This window comes from Sceloporus undulatus, chromosome 2, assembly GCF_019175285.1.
Source record: "Sceloporus undulatus isolate JIND9_A2432 ecotype Alabama chromosome 2, SceUnd_v1.1, whole genome shotgun sequence".
Classification (NCBI taxonomy): domain Eukaryota; kingdom Metazoa; phylum Chordata; class Lepidosauria; order Squamata; family Phrynosomatidae; genus Sceloporus; species Sceloporus undulatus.
In genome coordinates, this window is record NC_056523.1 from 53,306,037 (window position 1) to 53,332,976 (window position 26,940).

The 26,940-nt window shown below is 41.3% G+C and overlaps 1 protein-coding gene across 10 annotated transcripts in view; it reads right to left on the reverse strand.

Annotated features, from left to right (window-relative positions):
- PLXNA1 (plexin A1) overlaps positions 1-26,940 on the reverse strand; it is a 445,618-nt gene that overhangs the window by 45,307 nt on the left and 373,371 nt on the right. For all 10 annotated transcript variants that reach the window (XM_042453379.1, XM_042453376.1, XM_042453378.1 and 7 more), the window contains 2 exons: positions 13,354-13,610; positions 6,528-6,594 (listed from right to left, as the gene is read on the reverse strand). In XM_042453379.1, the coding sequence (XP_042309313.1) occupies positions 6,528-6,594; positions 13,354-13,610 (324 nt within the window). The remainder of the gene's footprint in view (positions 1-6,527; positions 6,595-13,353; positions 13,611-26,940) is intronic.

Consider the following 26,940-nt stretch of genomic DNA (forward strand, 5'->3'; position numbering starts at 1 on the left):
GTGACACATTCCTTGACTACATTCTACTTTGACTGCTGTAATGGTCTCCATGTAAGGATGCTTTGGGAAACTCCACGGAAACTCTAGCAGGTCAAAAATGCTGTGGCAAGGCTACTGACTTGTGCTGGTTACCAGGAACACATAACTCCCTTGTTGAAACAGCTTCACTAGCTAGAGGTTCATTTCCAGGCAGAATTCAAAATGCTGGGTATGACCTTTACATACAGCTTAGGTCCAGACTATCTGAAAGAATGTGCAACCCTATATGAGCCTGTCCGGGGTTTTAGAATACAGTGGTACCCCGGGATACGAAAGCACCGCCTTACGAAATTTCCGGGATACGAAAAAATCCCATAGGAAAAAACTGTTCCGGGTTACGTTTTTTTTCGGCTTACGAAAAATTTTTTTGGTGCTTTTCGGCGCTTTTTCACACGAAACGCGGCTTTCCAGCGCTAGCGCCTATGGCTTTTTCAGGTTACGAAAAAAATCGGGTTACGAACGCCGCGGCGGAACGAATTAATTTCGTAACCCGAGGCACCACTGTATAAAGGGAAGGGCTTCCTCTTGGTCCCACCACCATCACAGATATCTTTGGTGAGAAAACACAACAGACAGTCCTGTTTGTGGGCTCCTCCTAGGTTGTAGAACTTCATCCCATGGGGAGTTTGGTCAATCCCTTCTTAGATCTCTTTCTCCCAGCAAGCAAAGGCTGGCTATTTATTTATTTATTTATTTAAGCAAGCAGGTGTTTAGGTCTTGACTTGTTATGACTGAATGAGTTTTTAATGGTGTGTGTTGTGATCTTTTCTGCTATATTTTAAATTGCTTTAAACTACTTTAAATTAATACATTTAAAAATTAAATTAAATTAATTTTAATAGGATTTACTGCATTTTATATTTGTAAGATTACACCTGTACTTTGTTTTAATTTGTTGTAAGTCACCTTGAGTTCTATGCTGGGAGAAAGCAGGGATATAAATAAAATACATCATAAATATTGTGGGGGAGGATGGAATCCATTTCCCCCTGTTATTATTGCAAGAGAGGGAAAAAGAAAATTTGAGGGAGAGTGGCAGATGACAATAAGAAGCCTGGATACTCTAATCCCTGGCTCCACAAACCCATTGCTTATAAAAGATTAACAGACTAAAAAGTAACTTCAGTTAATATATTATAATTAGTTCCTGAATTAATTATATTTAAAAATTTAATATGCCCAAATGTAGTAATTTTATGAGCATGCCACATTATATGTAATACATTTTATGAACCTAAAGTAACAAACTGTAAATGGTGCTAAACATTAAGTACAGGTATACATATTTTTCTATCCCATGACATTTTTGAAGAAAAAAAGTGTTTCCTCATTGATTAAAATTTCCTTATAATATTACATCTCAAACTCTGCCACATCTCTCCAAGTTTGTATTTACAAATACATTCGTTTAAATCTGGTGCATGGAGATGCATCATTCACCTGCCTGATTTTCATGCACATTGGCTACAACCTGGAGAGAGAGAAAAGCATATGCTTCCTTGCTGGCAAATTACTTGATGTAAAACCTGTTCCAAGTATTTCAACTACATCTTCTCAATTCACAAACATCTGCAGTCCTCACCCTCCTAAAGCCACTCAGAGAAATGAAAAGAGACTATGTTGTTCCCATTCTGCAGAATATAGTAGATTGTTCCTTTTGTCATCTTGCTGCATTGCTCTGTATGGGTTCCCAAAGTCTTCTAAGTTACTCCTTCTCCCCACTATTTATATCTCAAAAGTCTGTAACACACATCACTGCCTTAACCAGTGCCCCATATGGACCCACAGATCTCTACCCAGCTCTTCTACAAATCCATTTATGAGATCTGACTTTCGCTGCTGGTTACAAACATTCCTCTCTTATACTGGATGGAATGAAACATACAATGAAGTAAAAGTGGGTAACTATTACCATGATAACAACTAGCCCAAAGAACTTCATGTACAGCAAGGATGGACAACCTTGGTCAGTTGAAAGCCAATTTCAGTATATTAGCAACAGAAAACCCCAACCTCTGGTTGCTCAAAAGTACCTTTCCATAGTAAAACAAGGTATGTGGAAGATGCACCTTTGTTTTAGAGGGGACTCACATGTGTGTTTAGAGGGGAGCCACACTTTCTGGAAAGTGATTCTCCTCTAAAAGACCCAGCATATGTTCTTGCTTCACAATTCAATTTCAAGACATGCGCCAGCATGTCTAATTCAATTCAAACTGCTGGCTTTGACCTATAAAGCCCTATATGGCTTGGGTGCAGGTTTTTTGAAGGAATGTATCTCTCTTTACAAGCCCATTTGAGCACCAAGATCATCAGGAGAGGCCCTTCTCTTTGTCCCACCACCCTCTCAGGCTCATTTGGTGGAAACAAGAGAGAGAGCCTTCTTGTTGGATGCTCCAGGTTCTGGAACTCCCTTCCTAGAGAGGCCATTATGGCCCCATCCCTGCTCTCTTCTTGGCAGCAGGTAAAAACATTCTTGTGCTGTCAGGCTTTTTTTTTTTTTAGACTGACTATGGTTGGGCTTTTAAATGCTGTGGAATTTAGATTTTAAGGTTTGTGTAGAGTTTTTAATACAGCTCTTTTAGAGGAGGGTATACAACATATACAACTCTTTTAGAAGAGAACATCATTTACATTTTAATCTTAATCTACATTTCATGCTTTTGTATTGTTTTTAACTTGTACTGTTTTAAATTTGTTGTTAGCTTCCTTGAGTCCCTATATTGGGAGAAAGGCATGATGATGATGATGATGATGATGATGATGATGATGATGATGATACTAATAATAATTTCATGGTAGAAATAGGGTCAATTTTTCAGGGGCATAATTGCAATGCTGAAATTTGGCAGCATGCTGTAGGAGCTGCAAAAATGGCTGGGGAAGCACATCCTGTCGACACCTGTTGCCCAGGTTCATGAAGTCTAAGATGATGAATTCAGCTACAGTTTTATATTGTAGCAGCACCAGCACCAGCATGTCTAATGGGAATGCTAGAGCATGGCTATGTAGCAAAATGTAGTAAATCTCTGTTTCCTATACCCCCATGCCAAAATTGCCATCTGGCGTGTTTCTGACCAGTCTCTCGTGGAATTCTTGGCATGATACCATTCCAAACAAAATAGAAACCACTAACAAGGCATCATTCTCATCGTCTTCTAACAAATTATCAGCACTACGATAGTATTGTCTGCAGATATGCAGCCTACCAGTAGTGCAGCCACAGTCACATGATTATTCTCCTAATAACAGAGAGCTGTGATTGGTGGCTTGAGCGCATTCAAATGGCAACTTGTCTGATTACTGCTGTGATGCTGATGCCACTAGACTGAAACTTTGGGGCAGCAGTATGCAGGTACAGGGCATCTGTTAGGAACAGAGTGGGGAGGATGAGGTGCCACATGCAGCAATGGGCCATAATGCTTAGGAGTTTATGGCTGCAGAAGTGTGTGTGTGTGTGTGTGTGTGTGTGTGTGTGTGTGTGTGTGTGTAGATGTGCATGCACAGGAGTAGCAAATAATAGCTCACTAGCTTTTGGTATAGTGGTTTCAGCATCAGGCTATAACTGTGGAGAACAGGGTTCAAATCCCCCTTCGTCCACGGAAACCCAGTGGGTGATCTTGGGCAAGGCATACTTTCTCACCTTCAGAGGACAGCAATGGCAAACCTCCTCTGAAGAAACTTGCTAAGAACACCTCATGATAGGTTCACCTTAGGGTTGCCAAAAATTGGAAACAACTTGGAGGAACACATCAACAACAACCTTTTGGCTCTGTAAGGCTCACATGGAATAGTTCTGGAATGACAATAATCCTACCAGAACCTATGTCTTTGACAGCTTCCTCTTAAGCGATGTGTAGGGAGGAATGGGGAAGACTGCATAGCAGGGGCCTCACTGAATTCTCAGAACAGCCTTTCCTTCGGTACCACATAGGACTGACTTGCCTTAAATCCCAGTGCCTGGCACATTTAAGGAACACAGGAGATCTTTCAATATTTTACAGTACTTCCTGAGGCACACCAATCTTCCTGAGGCACACCAATTTCCTGTAGCAAACATATCTGCCACTTGAAGTGTGACTTGGCTCTGGCATCAGGGGAAGCTAGGTTTGGCACCAACACTGCAGACAAGCAGGCACACAGCCGTCACATGAATCCTACTGAACAGGAATGGATGGAGTCCTATATACTTTAGTTGGGTGTGGACAAGGGTTGGCACTCTCAAATTCCAGTAGCATTAAGTCAACCCTTCCTTTATTCAGCTTGGAATGAAATTTGTCTATTTCAGGAACTCAGAGCACAAGGATATTTTTAACAGAGATTTTGTTTTGTTTTGTTTACAGACTGGCTCCTGGTGCCTCCCACACACAATTTTGAAGCCTATTTCCAGACAACACAGCATTACATTCTCAATAATGTGAGTATCTTTGCCTAAATCCTGTGCTTAAGCACTGCATGGCACAAATTACTAGTCACAGTTCTGTATCTGGATTCTACATTCCAGATTCTGAGTCTGATAATTTGGAACTTGAAGGCTGTTGAAGAAAAGCTGCAAAAATGCCTGTGGCTCCATAATCCCTAAAAAAGTCAGAATGAGTTAAAAACCATCCTGGGCTTCAGGAAGTCTGAAAAATGTGTGGTAGTTGAGATGGGAGCAGCGTTATAGTACAAATAAGTTCATTCCCTTTTCTTAAGTATGCATCCTGTCCTCCAAGAAACTTTTGTGTTGTAATGGTTCACCATTATGAGTCTCCAAAGGTGTTTCCCTCCTGGTCCCTGCCAAAGTAATCCTGCAAACTACATCCAGAATTAAGCAAACCTTGTAGAAAACAGGACTTATTTAAAGCATTGGAGCAAGACAGCAGACTGAAAAAGAATACACTGCATACAGTACTGAGCTTTAAAAAAAATCTTTAAGCAGCAAGAAAGCAGTGTTCTTCTTACATCTTTGCAAGATGATATATGCTCTACAATAGCAATACACTTTTATGGATACAGGCCATCCCTAGATGGAGTGGAGCACATGTAAGCGGTGTTATAAATCACCTCTCAGTGGTGATCACTCGCACTTTGCATAGGTTTCAGCTTGCTTGGAAAAGATTCAAACGTCCTCTATCTTAATGAGGGATGGTGCCCCATGAAAAACAGCTTGGTGCCACAATGACTCACTGAGTAAAAAGCCTGGCACAATCCTAGGGAGGCATCATTTCTGACTGACAAAACAGGGTTCTCTCTGTAACTGCCATTAACTTAATTTTCCTTCTGGAGCTCATTGCAAAACGGCAGCTTCTCACACACGGCTACAGATATGCCAGAAACTGCAGCCATCATTCATCGGTGGTGTAGCAGTTCATGGCTTGGGGATAGAAAGAACCTACAGGTTCTACCTCCACACAAAGTAGCTGAATCCTGTTCATGCCTACTGATTTCAGAAGGCAGACAAGACCAAGGGAAGAAATGCACTACATACTAATGATACATCCACACAGCAGTTGGCTGTAAAAGAGGAAAACAGCCTTACATCAACTTAATACAACACCCTCATTGTCAACAAGACCCTGGGAAACTACTGTTGTATCAATTCAGGTTGCACAGAGAAGGGAGCCTGTCTTGTCCCTGGAGTATGTTGACATGGTTCAATGGTCTATTTCTCCCCTTCAGTTTTCCTTTAGCAGTTTCTTATCCAGTTACTCCCTAACCCCATGGTTCAGTCGGTACTTCAAGGAGGATGGATCTTACAAAACCAAAACAACCATCTAGCTCTGGACCATATGCATATGAATCCAGGAAGGGAATAGATAAGAATAGGTAAGACTGTATCAGAGCAGGCTTTCCATCATACAAGTACAGTTTTGACTTTTGTGGAGTAGATTATTCATAGATTTGATTAATCTCTCTAGGAATCTCTAGGTCCTCCAGTGCAACTCTATGGTCAATGTCCACCAGATGTCGCACTAGAGGACCTAGAGAGAACACTTCTGTATGCATTTGTAGGTCCTCTAGTGCAATTCTATGGTCACATTCTGGCAGATGGTGACCATAGAGTTGCAAAAGAAGATCAAGAGATTCCTAGAAAGGTGTTCTCTCAGTTTGAAAAACAGTGGATTTTATTTATGAGTGGTTTTTCCACTTTCACAGGGGTCCTGTGCCCCTAACTCCAGCAGATGTGAAGGGCCAACTGTATTCTTGATAATGTTCTGCATGCTTTTACATCTTCCACCAAAGAGAAAATAAAACTTTACATGAAGGATGGAAAACTAGTTAAAACAAGGACATTAACTATACTGTATCTAACACAGGAGATGAGGCTATCAGCTATAACTAGTGGAGAACATCTCTTCTAAACATTAGGTTTCCTGATTTCCTGTAGTGTTCCAGCCAGCACGTCAGCCATTAGCATACTTTCCAATAGCTCTGGATGAACTATTCTTACAAATCAGATCATTTCTCCAATGCCATGCAATGTGGTCAACAAGATGTTCTCCTCTTACCTTTAAGAACTTGTACAGAAGGAATGTGAACCAGTTTGTCAGCATTTTTTCAGCGACTGACTCCGTCCTGTAGGAGAGGTAAAGAGTAAGTTGAATTACAGGGAAAAAACCAGTATCTTCTGATCTTCTCTTGGAAGTCTCAGGTCTTTTTGCTATTTCTCTTAAAGGCTTTAAAGGTCAAACCTTGAAAGGCAGAAACTTCAAAGCAAAGAGAAAGGTAGCCAGAATACAAGAGTTGCCATGACAAAATCTAAAGATAGTTTTAGCAATAGCCAATCCCACTTTGCTCCCAAAGAGCTCATAAAAGTTAAACCTGGTCTCCTACAAGCCAGAGCTATAACAACACAGCCAAAGAAACAAAGCTGACCCAATCTCTATCTACACATCTCTGGGATGGTATAAGGAGACCAAAGAGGGACCAAGAGAATGGTCTTTCGGTTCAAAGAAAAAAAGTATGCTTTCTTTCATCCCTTCTCCCATGGCTAATGGGTTCAAGAATCTACATTTTCATTGGCTCACTGGAATTTACAAGACTAATGTGTAAATTTCCCCCATTGCCATTTTGAGCAAGGCATTCCCCAGCTGCTGCTGCTGGGGAATAAGCATTTAAAATTATCACTATATCACTATGAACACACCTTTTCCTATTTCAGAAGCTAAAGAGGGCCAGGCCTGTTAATATTTGGATGGGAGATCATCAGAGAAGATCAGGACCTCAGGCAGTCCTAAAAAATAAATCCTGCTTGAAACCCTACCAATCCCAGCTGAAAGTACTGCACAAGGTGGGCCAGTGGTCTGATTCAGTACAAACTACGTCCCATGTGCCTAAACTCTGAATAGATCTGAAATTCAGTGAATCATTCCAGTCAGAAACTCCTCTGAAATGGTAATAAATAATTTACAATGCTAGGTTAATAGAATAAACAGGCAGTATAAACAGGCTACAGCCAATAACAACATTACGTAGACTTCTATGGCATGCCATGGCCACTAAGAGCTTCACAAAGTATCCAGGACAGACTAAAAGCATGAAGGAATAATCAGGAATGAATGAACATCCCACCCCATGCATCTGAAGAAGGAGCCCAATTCCAAAAGCTGAAGCTACAACTTCATTTGAGCCATTACTTTCAAAGGGGCTACAAGATTCCTTTGTATACTGAAATTCCAGACCAGGGGTAGGCAACCTGCGGCCCGCGGGCCGGATGCGGCCCGGTGAGGCCTTGGGACCGGCCCCAGCCTGGTCCTGCCGCCGATTGCCGCCGGGACCTTTGGCCTCTCGCTCGCAGGGGCAAGGGGGGCAATTGTCTATAGACGCTTCAGAAACATGCATTTATATTAACATTTTTTAAAAAATCAGCAATTTTTTTGTGTTTCCTCCACTTTTTTAAAAAAAGTGTCCACCATTTGAAAATGTTGTCCTACATTTGTCCTGGTTTATTTATTTATTTAAATTTTTTTGATTTTTTAATTATTTATTTTTTGGCTTCGGCCCCCCAGTTGTGTGAGGGACAGCAACCCGGCCCCCGGCTCAAAAAGGTTGCCTACCCCTGTTCCAGACTAACATAGCTATGTCTCTGAATCCCATCCCTTGCTGTTGTTAACTTTGGTTAAGTCAACTTTGACTTATGGTGACCCTATGAATGAGTGACCTCCAAGTCCCTCTATCAACAGTTTTGCTCAGGTTTTGCAGACTAAGGCCCCTGGTGTCCTTGACTGAGTTTATCCATCTGCAATGCGGTCTTTCTCTTCTCTTATTTCCCTCAACCTTACAAAGGGTTACTGTCTTTTCTAGTGACTCTGTCATTATATGCCAAAAATCCCAGTTTAGTCATCTTGGCTTCTAGGGTGGGTTCAGGGTTGATTTCCTCTGATGCCCATTTATTTGACCTCACTCCTGGTCACCTCAAAAAACAAACTAAGGTGGGTTACAGACTGCCTGTTTGGGGCAGCATGCACCCACCCCTTTCCCCGCTGTATCGGGGGTCTCAGCTGCCAAACCGGCAGCCTCCGAGGCCCCGATCCGCCACTTTCCAGGCTGCAGGGAAGCTGCAAAAGGTCGCTTCCCCGCGGCCTGGAAAGGGGTGTCCTTGGGGCTTCAAGCCCCAAGGATACCCGGCGACGGCGGGGAGGAGGAAAATGGGGCCGCTTGGCCCCTTTCTCCTCTGCGTCGCTGGTGCAGCTGTCTGAAGGCTGCGCCCAGAGATGCAAACCCAGAAGGAGCTCCGAAACGGAGCTCCTTCCGGGGTCGCAGAAAAGGCGTCCTAGGGCGGCCCCAATACGTCACAACCGGGCCGCCTCGTTTGGAGGCAGCACAGTCGTGACGTAGTGATGGCGGCGGCCGTGTGGAACTGTCGCTGCCATTTTCTACACGCGGAGCGTGGACTAGGGTTAGGGGGGTGCAGAAGCACCGCCCCTTCCTAATCCTAGTACGCGCTCTGTGTGTACTTTCTGGCGGTCTGTAACCCGCCTATATTTTGCAAGCAATTCCTTACAAATTCTTTAAAAATTTATACTGACCTACAATGGAAATGCAATTCAGGATTCTTAGATAAACAAGTTGCCACATGCATTCATTAAGTCAAAACAGTCCCTGAATATAACAAAAAGTGAATTCTTGATATATCAGACTGTGCACCAGTGTTCTGCACTAGGTCTCTATAAGAAAACACATTGTTATATACCAGCCTCAATTAACATGGCAATATATGTATGTCAATACTCTAATGTAGCAGATCCCAACCTGTGCTCCAGGGAGCCCTTAGGGCTCTGGATGCACTTCCCAGGTGTTCCATGGCCACTCCAGGAAAATGAAAGAAATAAAAATTGAATGAAATTAAAGAATAGTAAACAAACAAACAAAAACACAACTCCTGAATACTATTAATACTATTCTAAAAATGGCTCTGTGAGTCAAAAAGTTGGGAACCTCTGCTCTGATGCTTACATTTTTATTATTTTATTACTCCATACTATATTTGTACATGCTGTTACTTATATACTCTTGATAGTTAATATTCACATATAACTGAGTTAACCTTCTTGTATTTCCACAAAATATGTTCACATAAATAAGCAATGTAATTCTTTTTTATACATGATTGGAATATACTCTCATCGCCATGTATCTGGGGTATTTTTTCCCTAATGTGCCAGGTGTCACTACAGGTTGAGTATCCCTTATCTGACATGTTCGGGACCAGAGGTGTTTTGGATTTTTTGGGATTTTAGAATATTTGCATATACACTTGGCCCTCCATTTTCATAAGGGATCCGTTCATCCCCCCCCCCTCATGAAAACAGAGCCTTGCACATATTCAAGCCCCATAGGCTAGAATGGGGTGCACCCCCCAAGTGCATGGGGGGCGCATGCCATTGAAGATAACAGAGGTTGCCCCTCCATGAAAGAACATGGATCTCAAGTCTGCGAGAAGGGAGGGGCAACTGTATATAATGAGATATGATGGCAATAGGAGCCAAATCTAAACATAAAATTAATTTATGTTTCATATATATCTTATACACATAGTATAAGATATATATGAAACAGAAAGTAACATTATACACAACATTTGTTAATGATTTTTGCATGAAATTCAGTTTGTGTACACTGAATTCTTAGAAAGCAAAGGTTTTACTGTCTCCATCACACATGTGTACAATTCTGGATTTTGGAAGTCCGGATAAGATATATTCAACCTGCATCATATTTGTGTCTATTGGCTACAAATGTTTGTCTGTTTCTTTCCTGGAAACTTTCTGCAGACCAGTAGCTAATAGCTCATGGACTGGCACCTATCTATGGATTATGACTTTGAGTAGCACTGATCCATAAAGCAAGGGGCCCAGTTTGAAGCATGTGGTGTGAGAGACACTGTGAGATAGGAGGGAGCATCTTTTAAGCAGTTTCCCTAAACTCATCTGCTATTACTACTTAAAAACCATTAGAAGGTGTTATCTTTCTGGGCAGGAGAAATCCAGAACCAAGAGAATAAAGACAAACTGTTTGTGTAGTACAGTTGTTTGAGTCTTGGATTAGGACTCTAGGAGACCAGAGTTTGAATCCCCACTCATTCATGAAAACCCACAGGGTGAACTTGGGCAAGTCACACTGTCTCAACCTCAGAGGAAGGCAAAGGTAAACTCCCTCTAAACAAATCTTGCCTAGAAAACCCAGTGAAAGCTTTGCCTTAGGGTCCCCGTAAATCGGAAATGACTTGTAGCATCATACAACAACAACAACAACTGATGTTCTTATAAGAACTAAGCAGCCTGGTAATGACAAATGGGGCTGTACAATGAAAGTTTGCATCTAGCTTCTTCACATGATGCCTCTCTGTTAGAAAAATTGAGATTCACCTTGTCATATTCATAAGACATTTAAAACTGGACACATTCTCTTCCCTAAAGGGAAAAAATGCAGATGGCATTTTGTGTCTGCTTTATTGGATCAGCTACAGTCTGCCCTCCACTGTTGAGAGGGTTAAGGGTGCAAGATCTCTGCGAAAATGGAAAAAAACATGAATATGTGGGGGAAAGTGGGATGGGAATGTGTGTGCACTCTTCTTCTCTCTCCCATGTGCATGCCCCCTCCCACCCCCACCCCCATGTCTGGTCAGCTGGGAGGGGCATGCATGCAACCTTTCCAGTTGCTCCCTCCCCCTGGATATTTTTCCCAATAACTCTTCTAGAACATGGCCACATAGCCTGAAAAACCTACAAAGAATTTAAATCCATTTTTCACTGGCCCACCTCACAAAAGAGATGGAGAGACAGCAGAAGGAATGGGGCAAAGAGGTGGACTGGCACACCTGTATGGAATTTGTTTATTTCTGCCCACCATCACCCCTCAAATAATAGTGGTTGCAAAACAAGTGTATTAGGTCAGCAATCTCAGACCTGTGCCCTCATTCAGCGAACAGGCAAACAGTACCCCTCAAGATATTGTTGGGATTAAAAACCCCATTGCCCCAATCACTGGCTATGCTGGCTGGGAGCTGGAATGCAGCAACATATGTAATACCACATTTCTATAGCCCAGCTCTAAAAATTGTTTACAATGTTTGGAAACAGTTCTGTGCCACAGGTACACTGCCAGCATTTTAGTTATGGATTCGTCTTGTTTTGGAGGTTCTGTTTTGGATCCCTGACTCCTTAATCTTCCAAATGATCCACAATCTGATAAGGAAGCTTAAATATATTTGATCAATATGCTGAAAATATAAATATGAGCCTTTATTGAATTCTAACTAACTATGCAAGGGCTGGATTATTGAAGGAGAAAGAAGACAAGGCAAAGAGAAAGATACTGTTGCAAACATTAAATAGTAGTTTGTATTCTGCAGCTGGTTATCTTTCAATATGCATTGGCCTGTGATAGAAGAGATCTATCTAGCCACCATTTAAAAATGGATGGAGCAGAGCAGATGTGCTGTGGAGCTGGAACATTGCCCTAGGCTCACATTTGTCCTCCACATGTGTGAGATTCTTTCCTCAGAAATAATGTGTTTGCTTGTACATTAAGACACCCCCATGGTCCCTGAGTTCAGTTTGCAGATATCAATCCTGAAAAATCAGTTGGAAAAAATGACAAAGAATGAAAAATGCAATTCATGAACAAGAGAATGTGTCTGTATATGTTCTGTGGGAGAATTAAATGTTTGACAACTAAAACATCACACTGAAAGTCTGTTAGAGGGGCAACAAGAGATGGCATGTAGTTGATTTGTGTGGCAAATGGAAGAGTCTGCTATTAACAGTCCTGAACCTTAATCAGGAATATTGGAGGTGGGACTGTAAATATTCTATGTTTAGACAGGTAAACTGCTGGTAGAAATGCAAGAAGGCTGGCAATGACTGGCTGCTACCAACAGCTGTGCAAGGAGGTGGAAAGTAATGGGGCTGTCATGAGATGTGGTATATGCTGGCACAAGTCTACACTGAAATTTCAATGAAAAGTAGTTTTAATTAACTAAGCAGCTGCCATTTCTAGTGTTCAGAGATTTAAAAGTGATGCCAGCAGATAGAAAGTGACTCCTCTCTTCTAAAAGGACAGACACGTGATAACAGACAAGTTTGGGAATAAACAACTGCTTCCTAATGCTTATCTGATTTCACAGCAAGAGCCATTTGCCTGTGGTTTAATATCTGAAAGTGTATAAAAAACATTTTTAGGATAGGAATCTGCCTCTGACTCTTCAAAGCTTTGTCATGCACTGCTCACACATTTTCAAATGCACCTTTCTATTCCTAAAGGCTAGAAATCTCTCTATTCGCAAATGGAAAACAATTCTCAGGTTGCTATGTTTTCTATACAGAAATACTTCCTCCACCTGTAAGATCACATGCAACAATTTGTTTATAAAGCAAATGATCCATGATCCAACTATCATCAAGGGAAGATCTTTGTCTTCCTGCACTCACAGAACTACAAAAAATGGCTACTTCCTTGCTATATGACATAGGGTAAATTTTAGGTGCTAAGTAATGTAAATTATCAGTAGCCCAGAGTACTGCTGACACATTTGACAGGGCCCTGTGAGTAGTTCTTCTCATACATTATACCAGCAGTATAAAAAGGAGACGTAAGTAAGTTTCTCCCACATTTCCTTTACTACATCCACCCCTTTTCTGTGTAATGATAAAGCAGCGGGGGGGAAGTCCACAAAACATTTGATGCAAATCAGTGAAGAGTGTTTTAGATGGTGTTTAAAGTTTTTTTAAGCTTGTTTTATCTGTTATTGTTTGCTGTACATTTCTTTTGTGGCGCTGGTGAACTGAGAGGGAATAAACAAATTCTTACATAAATATAATGACAAATACTGACCGTCTCAGGAGCAACTTGGGGTGGTTCTTGCTTTCCAAATTCTTTTCAATCAGGTCTGAAAGGAGCTGCTTGAGCACTCCGGTAGCGTACTCCATCTCACCCTGCAGAGCCGTCATGATTAAAGAGGCCACATTGCCCCGATCCCGCATGGAGAAGCTGCGTTGGGCCTCCAGGGTGCGGATGAAGGTCAGGAGGAAATGTTTTTTGTTCAAGAGTTGCCCAAAGAGGGTCAAGGACTTCTCCACATTTGCCTGGACCTGAGAGAGGGTAAACATGATTAGAGTTAAATCTACAGTATTAAAGAGCAGGCGGTAGTATCTTAAAAGTCTTTTGATAGTTCACTGAGATTAAGAAAAGGTCACGTACATGACCATGCCTACTGCATGAGAACTTAGCAACATAGATAAAGCTAAAGGTCCAGATCAGGGGTCGGCAACCTCCGGCCCGCGGGCCGGATGCGGCCTGCGGAGGCCTTTCGGTCGGCCCCTGGCTGCCGCTGCCGATTGCAGCTTTTCGTCGCTCCGGGCGCCGCCGGCCGCGTGAGACTTCGCTGCCATTTGGGGGGGGGAAATGGCGGCGGCCTAGAGGTGAAGTCTTGCGCGACCACAAAAAAGGTCATGCGAGACTTCGCCACCATTGGCGGCGGCCTCTAGGAGGCCCGCTGCGGCCGCCAGAGCCCTCGAACAGGGCTCCGATGGCAGCAGGGGGCCTCTGGCAGGCCAGTTGCCTTCGCTGGGGCCCTCCAAGAGGGCAACGGCAAAAGGGCCAGCAAAGAGGAGGAGGCCTCCAGCGCTGGCGGCCCCCTGCCTGCTTTTTTGCCGGCCTCTGAGGGGGCCCGTGGCCCCGTCAGGGGCCGGCAAAGAGGAGGAGGCCTGGCCCCCCGGAGGGTGGAAGCTCCACCCCGGCACACGGCCCTGCCCCCGGAGGGTGGAAGCTCCACCCCCCGGCTTCGGCCCCCCCAGTCGCCTGAGGGACAGCAACCCGGCCCCCAGCTCAAAAAGGTTGCCTACCCCTGGTCCAGATGGTCAGTTTTTTTATTACAACAGAGAGCAAGAATTTTACCTTTGAAGTAACTACTACCTTCTGTTTTTAATCACTAATTGTTATGTATTTTATTGAATTGTTGTATGTTATTCTGTATTGTTTCTTAAATCAGGTTGTGATCCCGACTTGATCCACCTGGGAAAGGTGGGAAAATACAAATAAATTATTATTATTATTCTCTGTGCCCCCAAATAAACACAGAATTGCTTTTTTGGAAGAAGTTGTTTCCAATCTTCATTGCGTATACTTTAAATTATCACAGGAATGCTATAAAATCATAGAGTTGGAAGGCCATTCAGTTCAGTCCTCTACCCCCCCTCACCTCCCGGTATTGGAATTTACATCTAACACATTCCTGATATGTGCCATCTTATTTCTGTTTCAAAACCTCCAATGAAGCAGAGATTAATTTCACTGCTGAACAGCTCCTACCATCAGGGAGCTCTTCCTAATGTTTAGTTGATATTTCCTTTCTTGCAATTTAAGTCCATTGGCATGGGTCCTTTAAAAAGTGCCTGACAATTCTATCTATTCAGACAATCTACCTAGATAATGAGAAATCAAATAATTAAAGACTTCCTGTATCTTGGATCCAACATAGACCAGAATGGAGAAATAAGAAGACTAGGAATGGGAAGGACAGTGATAAAAGAACTAGACAAGGTCCTACACTGAAAAGATATGTGACAGAGTACTAAAGTTAGTCCAAGTATTCCTCATGATCATGTACGGATGTGAGAGCTGGACAGTGAAGGAAGTACATAGGGGGGAAAATCAATTCATTTGGAATGTGGTGCTGGAAAAGATTACTGAGGATACTGTGGACAGTCAAAAAGACAAACAAATGAGTCCTAGAACTGATCAAGCCTGAACTCTCCCTGGAGGCCAACATGATGAAACTGAGGCCATTATATTTTGGCCACATCATGAGAAGGCATGACTCATTAGGAAAGACGATAAGGCAAGGGAAGGCAGATGGTACAAGAAAGAGAGGAAGACCTCACATCAGATGGATAGTCTCAATCAGGGAGATCACAGGCCTGAGTCTGACAGATATAAGCAGAGCAGCAGAGGACATGGTGTCTTGGTGATGTCTCATCCACAGGGTTGCCATGAGTTGGAGTCATCTTCAAGGCAATTATCAACAGTACACTTTACATCACCTTTATCACGAACTTCCTTATCAGAGTGATCTTTACTTTTACTACCATTTTATAAACCTGGGCAATTGATAATCTTCTCTTCTCTTCTACTGTGTACATAAATGCTCAGACACTGAAAGAAATTGAATATTTCATAGAATGGCTAGAGATATCTCACTACTGAAATTTCTCTGCAAATATTGGGATTTCTGTTGGTATAATCTTGTTTGGGGAGCAGCAATGATGCTGTAGGGACTGTCACCAAAGCATTCCCCACAAAGAAATCCTGATGTGACAGACAGACAGCATCAAAACTAATTTCTGGTCAGTTCCCTGTACATGTAGGCACTCACACGCATTGGATGCAAAACAGATTCTATGGCAAAATGCACATGCAGCAGTTTGGATCCACTACTCAGTGGATAGAAAGGAAATCAAGGAGAGGGACTTCCATATACAGCTGGACCTCTAGATCTTCTCAAATGTCACACTGCTTTGTAACTCAGAGTAGGGGCTAGTGGCAAGAAGCAGACTGAAAGGACTCTATTTGGTTCTGCACATTAGCTTATTTTGGGAACAGTGTTGTTGTGTTAACTGCCATTAAACTTACTTCAACTTATGGCGACCCTATGAATAAGAGACCTCCAAGTCACCCTGTCATCAATAGCCCTGCTCTGGTCTTGCATATTTAGGACTGTGGCTTCCTTAATTGGGTCTAACCACTTGTAAATGACATCTTCTTCTTTTCTTATTATCTTCCAACTTGCCAAGCCTTTGTCTTTTCTGGTGAGCCATGTCTTCTCATTATATGTCCAAAGAATGACAGTCTCAGTTTAGTTACAGTATCTTGGTTCCTAGGGGGAGTTCAGGTTTGATTTGCTCCAGGATCCATGTATTCATCTTTTTGGCAGTCCGGGGTATTTGCAGAACTCTTCTCCCGAACCACATTTCAAATGAGTTCATTTTCTACCTAACAGATTTCTTCACTGTCCGGCTTTCACAGCTTACACAGAAATTGGAAATGCAATGGCATGGACAATCCAGACTTTGGTAATCAATGATATATCTTTAAACCTGAGTAACTTGTCTAGTTCCTTCATAGTTACCCTTCCAACAGGGTTTGGTTCAGTTTATTCTCTGAACTTTCCACTTTAATGGAGGAACAGAGAAAACCTCAGTAGCCAAATACAAAGGTTGCCTCAATTGTAATGGAACTGTGAAAATACAGAATCCATTCACAGGCTCATTGGACTACTGAGTTCTGCAGATCTAATGCCAAACAAACACATGAAGACCAATCTTATTTCTTTAAAGTTTTCATTTCACATGACACTTGTTTCACAGCAGATATTTGAAACCGTTTCTTTTTCTCTTGTTTAGTGCTTGTAAAGCATATTAGAGCCTTACATATCACAGGCTGAACATGCAGGGTATTTTCATGGGGGCAGGGGGAATCCCAATATAAAAACCCCTTTCTCCCACACTTTGCATTCATAGAGGGACTCTCGCTTTATAGTTTTCTTTTTTAAAAAAATCAAATTCCGTTGGGCACTCTCTTTCTTTGGTTTTCCCTAAATAAGAAGAGTTGCCAAAATACTGGATTTGGCTGGAGACTAACTACCAGATTTCTCCTGGATATATCTGAGCACAGCAAACAACTCTTGCAGGAAATTGTGATCTTCTGCACTTTCTACATATGGCCCTAAATGTTACCATCTGTCCCTACGATTAATAATTGCACTTGCAGCAAGCCTGGTTCTGTTTCACTGGGTTTTACAATCTAGAAAAGAGCTTTCCCTCCATGTCCATACAGATCTTCTTCTGGCAGTGAAGGTTACACAGCCCTCAGATGTTGCTGCTCACAGCAGCTCTCATAGCAGCCCTTTTGCCCAAATTGGGGTGAAAGATTCTCCAGACATGAAGCATAGGCTGAACTGTCACTTCTGACTAGATTGTCACACCTACAAAGAGTAAAGGTTAGAATTATTTAACTTGCTTAGGTGCCTCGATACTCAGGAAATTCTTGAGCAGAGAAAAGAAAGGGGGCGGGGGAGAGTGTCATCCATCTAGGTTTTTCCCCCCTCTTGGGCAAAGTAGAAGCATTTCACATATATATGCACATACACACATATTACAATAACATTTCCAAGGGATGTTTCTCACCAGCATCTACCGAAAATGGTTACTACCAGCTGAATGCTCACAATCTGAAACAAAAGCTTTGCCTGTTTGCCATTATCATAAAATAGTAACATAAACCCAGCTAGTGATAACAGGATAATCTGCACACCAGGTGTTTGAAAAAGACTAAAATGTTGGATATACACACTAGCTATGCTTCTAGTGACTCTTCTACAGACATCTTTTGATTTTACATTAGAAATGAGGATTCAGAAGCCAAAATAACTCATACTTGTAAAAACTCATCCTTTCTGAATCTTCAGACTACCATATGGGTATGTATCATATTGGGACAAACTGGGCCATTTCTCAGGGATTCAAGTTTCATTCCTGGTGAAAAAGACTGAGTTCACTGCACTAGAGCAACACAGCTAGTGGCATACATGAGAGCAATGCTGGCCTATGTCTTTTGGGGTGGAGGGATGTGATGGAGAAATTCCGTATCGCCTTTGCACAATGAGCATGTAGTGGGTGTGGGGAATGGCACAGGAGTGTCTGACAGTATCCATATACTCAGATGTACACCAATGCCATCTTCTGGAGGATCCCTGGGAAGTCCTGGAAGATTATGGTGTTATTGTGCATCTGGCTATACAGCTGGGGTTTGCTTCCTGGACCACCTGTAGATACCAAAACCAGTGGCTACTCAAGTCTCATAGGCCCCTTTCACACTAGTCCCTTTGTTCTGAGTAGATTCAGGCAGATCTGTTCCTCCAATACCGAATAAGTTTAGAATTGATGTTCCCACTACCTTTACCCTGATCAAACCTCCCTGGTGCAATTTAACCCAGTTGATGTTCACTCGATTTAAGAGTGAGCCTCCTTATCAATCATAAAAACATAGAAATGTAGAGTTGGAAGAGACTGCAAGGGCCATCCAGTCCAACCCTCTGCCTTGCAGGAAATCACAATCAAAGCATGCCCATCCAGCCTCTGCTTAAAGACCTCTAAGGAAGGAGACTCCACTACACTCCGAGGAAGAGTGGTCCACTGTCGAACAGCCCTTACTGTCAGGACATTCCTCCTAATGTTGAGATGGAATCTCTTTTCCTGGAGCTTGCATCCATTGCTCTGGTTCCTGCTCTCTGGAGCAGCAAAAAACAAGCTTGCTCTTCCCTCAATGTGACACCCCTTCAAATATTTAAACAGGGCTATCATATCACCTCTTAAACCTGTTTTCTCCAGGCTAAACATCCCCAGCTCCCTAAGTCATTCCTCATAGGACATGGTTTCCAGACCCTTCACCATTCTAGTCGCCCTCCTTTGGGAATGAATGCTGAATAATATGCAAGAGACTCATTTCTCAATGTCCTTTTTGAATTGTGGTGCCAAGAACTGGACACAGTATTCCAGGTGTAGCCTGATGAAAGCAGAATAGAGTGGCACTATTACTTCTCTTGATCTAGATACTATACTTTTATTGATGCAGTCTAAAATGGCATTGGCCTTTTTAGCTATCGCATCGCACTGTTGACTTATGTTCAACTTGTGGTCTACATGGGCTCCTAGATCCCTTTCACATATAGTCTCGTTCAGCCAGGTGTCCCCCATTCTATATCTGTGCATTTCATTTTTTTCGCTCTAAGTGCAGTACCTTACATTTCTCCGTGTTGGATTTCATTTTGTTAGCTTTAGCTCAGCTTTCTAGTCTATTCAGGTCATTTTGAATTTTGATACCATCCTCTGGAGTATTAGTTACTCCTCCTAATTTGGTGTCGTCTGCAAATGTGATACGTATGCCCCCAATTCTTTCATCCAAGTCATTGATAAAGATGTTGAGTAACACTGGCCCCAGGACAGAGCCCTGTAGGACTCCACTGGTCACTTCTCTCCAGGATGAAAAGGAGCCATTGTTGAGCACCCTTTGTGTTCGGCCAGCCAACCAATTACAAATCCATGTAACAGTTATGTTGTCTAGCCTACAATTTACTAGCTTGTTTGCAAGAATGTCATGGGAAACCTTGTCAAAGGCCTTACTGACATCAAGATACACTATATCCACAGCATTCCCTTCATTTACCAAGCTAGTAATTTTATCAAAGAAAGAGATAAGATTTGTCTGGCATGACTTGTTTCTCTAAAAACCGTGTTGACTTTTTGTGATTATGGAATTGCCTTCTAAATGTTCACAGACTCTCTGTTTAATGATCTGCTTTAGAATCTTTCCTGGTATTGATGTCAGACTAACTGGATGATAATTGTTGGGATTCTCTTTTTTTTCCTTTTTGAAGATGGGGACAATGTTTGCCCTCTTCCAGTCTACTGGGACTTCTTCTGTACTCGAGGAGTTTGCAAACATTATTGCCAATGGCTTCGATACTACATTAGCCAGTTCTTTTAATACTCTTGGATGTAGTTCATCTGGTCCTGGAGACTTATATTCATTTATATTAACAAGGTATCCCAGTACTATCTCTTTACTAATTCTGTGCTAAATTTCCGCTATTCTGTCCTCTGCTTTATTTTCCTCAGGTTGAGCATCTCTTTCTTTTTCTGAGAACACTGAAGCAAAGAAGGTGTTGAGTAATTCTGCCTTTTCTCTGTCCCGTTAGCATTTTGTCATCTTCTCCTTGCAGTGGTCCTATCGCTTTCGACCATTCCCGTGGTTTTTTTGTTCTGTCAATCAAATGACATGCATATTCACGTCCGCTGTCATCAATGGTGATGTGTCGTTAGTATCTGCTGCAGCCATTTTTTGTCAACTGCATAGGTGCTTGGAGTCATTTTATCAATCACATTCGATCATTCTCATGGTTTTTTTTTAAAAAATCTGACAGATTATGTGCATCCAGTCAATTTGGGAACACAAAGCACCAATGGCCCCGCAAATTAGTAATATTGCAGCCGTATGGAAAGTACTGTCTGAGGATGGAATGGGGAGTGGCACCCTGAAAGAGTCAACACACAAATCCCAGACATCGTATATTCTGTCAGTGAAAAGATTAATAATAAAAATACATGTCACCCAAATGACCACCCTAAACCCTTCAGATGCATGCCTTGTTCATAAAAATGGCCCACAAAGCCAGGGTGAAGGAGAAGAGAAAATCCTTTTCTGAAAACCTCCTGAGTCAGAAATGGGCAAACTGTGCTCCACCCATGTTGTTGGTTTACAACTTCTAGCAGCCCTAGACAACATAGCCAGTGCCAAGGTATGTTGGGACTTGTAGTCCAATTCACCCATCCTTGTTTTAAATGTTGTTCCCCTTTATAACTGATAGCTGCAACTACCTCTCCAAAATTTTCCAGGCTACATACTTGCAAGTTTCATCTAATGCTGTCAAGTAATAAAAAAGCTGTGGGCATTTCTGCAAAAAAATCCAAAGACTTGAAAGACAGCAAGTACAAAGATCCCTGCACCTCTTTGTCAGATATTTGGCAGGTTTAATAAATTAAAAAGAAGCTTCCTTTCCAATGTTAAATTGAAAATTTACCCAACTCCAACAGGGGACAAAATGTGCAGTTGTTACATGATTCCCCCATGATAATTTACTGGGGAAACACACAAAGCTTTGGATGAAGTTCTGCTCCAGCTAGAAAAATAAGTGCCTGGAGTTAAATCTATTTCATTTTTGAAGAATCAAAGGAAGATACAAATAGACATTTGTATATCCCTAGCTCCCTGTTACACTTATAATGTAAAGATCTTAACCCTTTCCTATCAGTCAAAATTGCTCCCCAAAGCTCACCACTGCCCATCTACAAAGAAAAAATAGAGCTCAGAAAAGAAGAGGGCTCAGAAAAGTGTTTGTTTTTTTTTTCAACACCCAGAATCCTCCTGCCACCAAGGACTTTACTGTTGTTTAAAAAGTGACGTTTCCAAGCTCTGGCACAGAACAAAGAGACATGAGAATGGAATAAGCTGTTTGGAGAAAGGCATGCATGTCTTTTAACTAGCAGTTATCTTGGGTGTTCCTAAACAGTATCTGAACACACAGATTCTAATGTTCACTTCTTCACAAATTTCACAGATGGCTTTGCACAAGGCTACTGTCCAAAATTTTCACTGATCAAAATTAAGCACCATTCTTTACTTGCTCAAAAGCCATGGATCAGGTGGCACATTCCTACCTGGGCAGTGTGCTCCACAAAGTGAGTGACAATAAGGTTGGAAATTGGTTCTGTCCTTAACATGAACCATCTCATTCGAATAGCACATAGCAGGGTGTTGGTGGTTGCAGTAGCATCGGTACAAAACATCTGTAACATAAATGATCTCAGCAGGCTTGGCTTACCATCTACAACTCTGAAAGCAATAAAGCAAAGTTCTTCTTCCAAACAGTCACCCTCTCACCCCCACTTGCCACCAACCCCTCCCACTCTCTTACACTTGTCCTCCTTTTTCTGTGATTATGAGCAGATGAAAATGAACAATAAAGAATTAAAGATTTAATCAGGCTTTACATCTGCACAAAAACAGTGCAACAACAACGTCAGCACCCAAAGAGAGGAAGAGCTGCTAATGGCTGCACTTGCACTTGGCTCTGCATGAGCATTTTTTGCATGCATGTGCACGTAGCTGGGAGAAGGAAGAGTGCGGGGAGACCAGACATTTTTTCCTAGTCATTTGCAATAGCTAGCATTAAACTCTTCAAGTTGTTTCTAATTCAGCTGACAAATTGACACAGACCTACACTATACTGGAATTTGAAAATCGTACTTGGTCTGTTTAATAGAGGGTTTCCTCTCAAGTTTCATTCTCCCAACCAAACATAAATGTTTTTGCTGGAATTAAGACTATGGGGAGAGAGGCCCTTTACACCCTTTGTTTAAGGAGCTCCCAAAGCTTATGCAAGATTACTCATTGCAGTTTGTATTTCAAAGTTTTGCCAAACCTAACCAATATGGGAATGTTATTATTCCATCTTCCAGGAGACTGGCCCATGTACTGCTGCCAGACCATGCTAATTCATCCCTATTTATCTTCTGAAGAATAAAATGAAAACTTGAAATAAATGGGAAACATCAAAAACCACAAATAGCAAATGCACAGAAAATATAATAAGGTAAAACAGATCCAAGCATTAATCATTTTGGTGTGAAATGCCAACTTCAGTCACTTTGGTGTTTCATGCTGAAATGTTTCATGCTTGGCTGTCTCCTTACATTTTATTTAATAATTTTTATGAGCATTTGATCATTGTAGTTTTTTGTTATTGTCCAGAAGATTGGAGGCACATGCCCTGCATCACTAATGCATTGATTAAAAACTGGGAATGCAACTTATTTGGATTACAAAAATTTATGAATGGACAACATACACCGAGTTCCAATATGAGGGAATAGGGTTGTAAGACAACGGTTCTTAACCTGTGAGTTGCGACCCCCTTGGGGGTCGAACGACCCTTTGACAGGGGTCGCCTAAGACCATCGGAAAACAGTAGCAAAATTACAGTTATGCAATAGCAATGAAAATAATTTTATGGTTGGGGGTCACCACAACATGAAGAACTGTATTAAGGGTCACGGCATTAGGGAGGTTGAGAACCACTGATCTAAGAGAATTTTCTGATAATGGGAGCACTAATCTCCAGAGCCTGCTGTTGGTTAGTTTTACAGTTTTGTTCCATTTTTACCTTGTTCTCATACTACTAATTTAAAGTCCTTGTTTCCTGGCTGCTTGTGCCCCCTCCAAATAATTAGGAAGGTAATGACAGGCAGAGTGTGATCACAACAAAATAACTGCCAAAAGCCTGAAACACAGATGGGCCAAAAACCTCTAGCATATTCCAGAGAGGATAAAAGCAAAATTCACAATTCAGAAGCTTGGATTTCAGACTACCCTTGCAGAGTAAATCTGTAATCCACAAAGGATACACTTTCTGGTATCATAGTATGCACTCAAAAAGAGAGGTGGGGGGAAAGCAAAGATCTCTTTAAGATAAAATCTTTACTAAGCAACACTAATATGTAGCAAAAATACAGAATGAATTTACCCATCATCCTAATGCTACTGCCCCATCTAACGCATGCATAAACATAATGAAAATTAAATAAACTGAAGTTGCTCTAAAATCTATGTAAATCATTTTACATAGATTTTAATCTGCCTTTAGGCCTTTGCTGAGTATTAAGAGTATACATTTCTAGAATTTAGGATGCCTTTGGCTACCAGTCTAATAATACACCTCAATAGGTACACCAGAACTTGTTCTAGGGTTGGACCTATTTTGAATGTAGTGGTATCACTTCAGTTAATAAGAGACAGGATTCTTCTGTACACCACAGATTAAGCACCAGAAAAAACTTTCTGTGCTTAAATTAAATTATCACTATCAGTAAAACATATAAACATAATGGTTTCTCCCAAAACAGTTCCTATGTGGATGCTTTATTCCTAAAGCAATGTTTGGATTTTAAAAGGATTACCTTTTTTGTCAAGTGAGCATGTAGTAGCAGAATACTGGGGAATAACTAGAAGCTATGGGGCTGGCTAAAATAACAATCTTGAGAATACAGTCGGCCCTTCTTATACACGGATTTTTTATACACGGATTTAAGCATACACGGTTTGAAAATGTTCCAAAAAAGTATAAATTTACCTTGATGTTCCATTTTTTATTAGGGACACCATTTTGCTATGTCATTATACTTCATGGGACTTGAGCATACACGGATTTTGTTATACACGGGGGATCTTGGAACCAAGCCCCAGCGTATAACAAGGATCCACTGTACTGGAGACACTTTTGTTTTTATTTTATTTTTTTGCATTTCAAGTGGAAACTTCAAAACTAGAAGGGCTGTGAATTTTTAATTTTTTAAGAAGAAATCAAGTGAATTAAGGATCCACACAACGCATTTGATGTTACATTCAATCTGAAATTCTGTGCACAGTGAACAGATTAAGGTGTAGTAAAATGAAAGCATTTCCCTCTAAAGCATTATTTTAGAATAGAAATTCTCTTATATATTGAGAAATGCTTGTGTTGGTTAAACCATGTTTTTAAAACAACAACAAGAGATTATGAACGTTTAGTGGCTTGTGAGAATGTTCTTTAAAAATAGGTTCAATTAGTAGATGTCCATCCTAACAATGTGAAAAAAATGGTGGCTAAAGCAAGTTAACACGCAATTACTTCTGAACGGGCAAGGCAAAAGACACAAGCAGTTGATGATGGGAATAAACAGATGTCCCCAATCTAGAGCAAAAGAAAGGGGCAATAATTTATTACAGATCATTTAAGGAACCTAGAATAGCAGAGTGATTTTGCCCTGCCAGATAACATCCTTACAAGACAGGCCCTGGTTAATCTAAATTAACCTGGTTAATCCCAGGAATACCTTTCCAAAACTGTTAAGGGACCACCAACAGTTTTCCGGACTGAAAAACCACCATAAAAGAAAGGATGGATAAAGTGGATGGTGAAAGCAGATCACAGAAGCAATGCCTGTGCTAGGCTACAATAGATAGCCTTTGTGCATTCATTGAAAAGCACTTGATTCTTTGTTATAAATAACTGCATCATGTTCTGAAGCTGATTAGGTCTCCTAAATATGTTCTGAAACCCATGTCAACATTAATTACTCTGCAAGGTCAGCAATGGGGGGAAGATAAGGCCAACCCTCACTTCTCCAATCAAGAACCTTGCTGCACAGGAAAATGAGAAGCCAATTTTTGCACAATTGCTTGCACTAAATTAAGCGAACATTGTAAGGGCGGACAAAGGGAGGGGAAGCCAGTCTGGGGGGAAGGGAAAGATTAGACTACACTGGGGAAATAGAGAGCTAGGGAGCCTGATGATGTCAAGCAAGTCTTTTGGAAACGAGTGGCTGGTCATGCATCAAACAAAACCAATTGAATAAACCAAGTGCTGCAGAAAATGACAGCAGCAATGATATTAGTATAAATATTGATATGAATATCACTGTGTGTGATAGCCACACAGTGCTGACCCAAAACTCATTTTTACTCATGCGGAAAGCTCATATGGAAAGTGATTCCATGCTAGCATGTTGACTCTTTCATTCAGAATGTAAAAAAACTCTTTCTCAATCAGTCCAGGTAACTATGCAATACTGTTTCTCTCAGTGGCCAACTAAATCCCTATGGGAAGCCCACAAACTGGAAAGGGGGTCAACAGTCTCCTCTCTCAGTTGCCTACCTACAATCTTTATTCAGAAATATGTTGCTTCTGACCTTGGAAATAGGATAGTCAGGACTAGTAATGCCTTTGACAGCCTTATTCTTCATTAATGTGTTGATTCCTCTTTCAAAGCAATTTAGGTTGATGGCCTATATTTTGTGGTAGAAAATTCTGTTTCAATTATGTGCTGAGAAACAAGGTAATTCTTTTCATTCATTTTGAATCTCCTGCCAGTATCATTGGATACTCCTAGTTCTAGTGTTACAAGACACTGGACCAGAGGTCAATAACTTGCAGCCCTTCAAATATTGTTCGGCTGCATTGTTTATCATCCCTCGCTAATTGTAATCTCTGATAATGTTCATGGGCACTGACCAACAACATATGGAAGATCAAAACTAGTTCATTCTTACATGTAAACCACCACTGACCTTCAGTATCATGCAGAAGGGACCTCTAATGTATATTTTCCATTTAGAAGGGTGCCACTAGATACAATGCCCCAGACCTACAGCTTTCAGTTACATTCACAGAAGAGGTCCTCTGTAGACCAAATGTCCATGAATCAAGAGAAACATTTTCCATGCTTAGAGGTGAAGCACATAGTCAATAGATCAACCAAGTACAAATTCCTGGAGGAAATTCTTTATAGAATGAGAAAATACAACCAGCCCTCTATATCTGTAGATTATTTATTCATGGATTCAACCATCCATAGCTTGAAAATACTAAAAAAATATAAATTCCAAAAAGCACATCTAGATTTTGCCATTTTATATAAGAAACAATATTTTACTAGGCCACTGTATTTAATGGGACTTGAGCATCCACAGATTTTGGTTCTGGAACCAAATGCCTGCAATACCAAGAGTCCAGTGTATTCAGTGCCAGAATTCTGATAAGAGATATACACATTTAACAAATGAAAAAGACGGACCTCTCAGTGGTGCTACAAGACAAAGGCACAAGCATCAGAAGAAACTGAGCAATTTAAGACTTACCAAGCAAGCCTTTTTTACGGGCTATATCAAAAAATTTCAAGCAAAACATTGAGTGATTCCGACACTACAAGGCTACAAAAGCACAGGAGGTACTCTCCACAGTACAGTACAACAATGCTTGTGAGGGTGAGG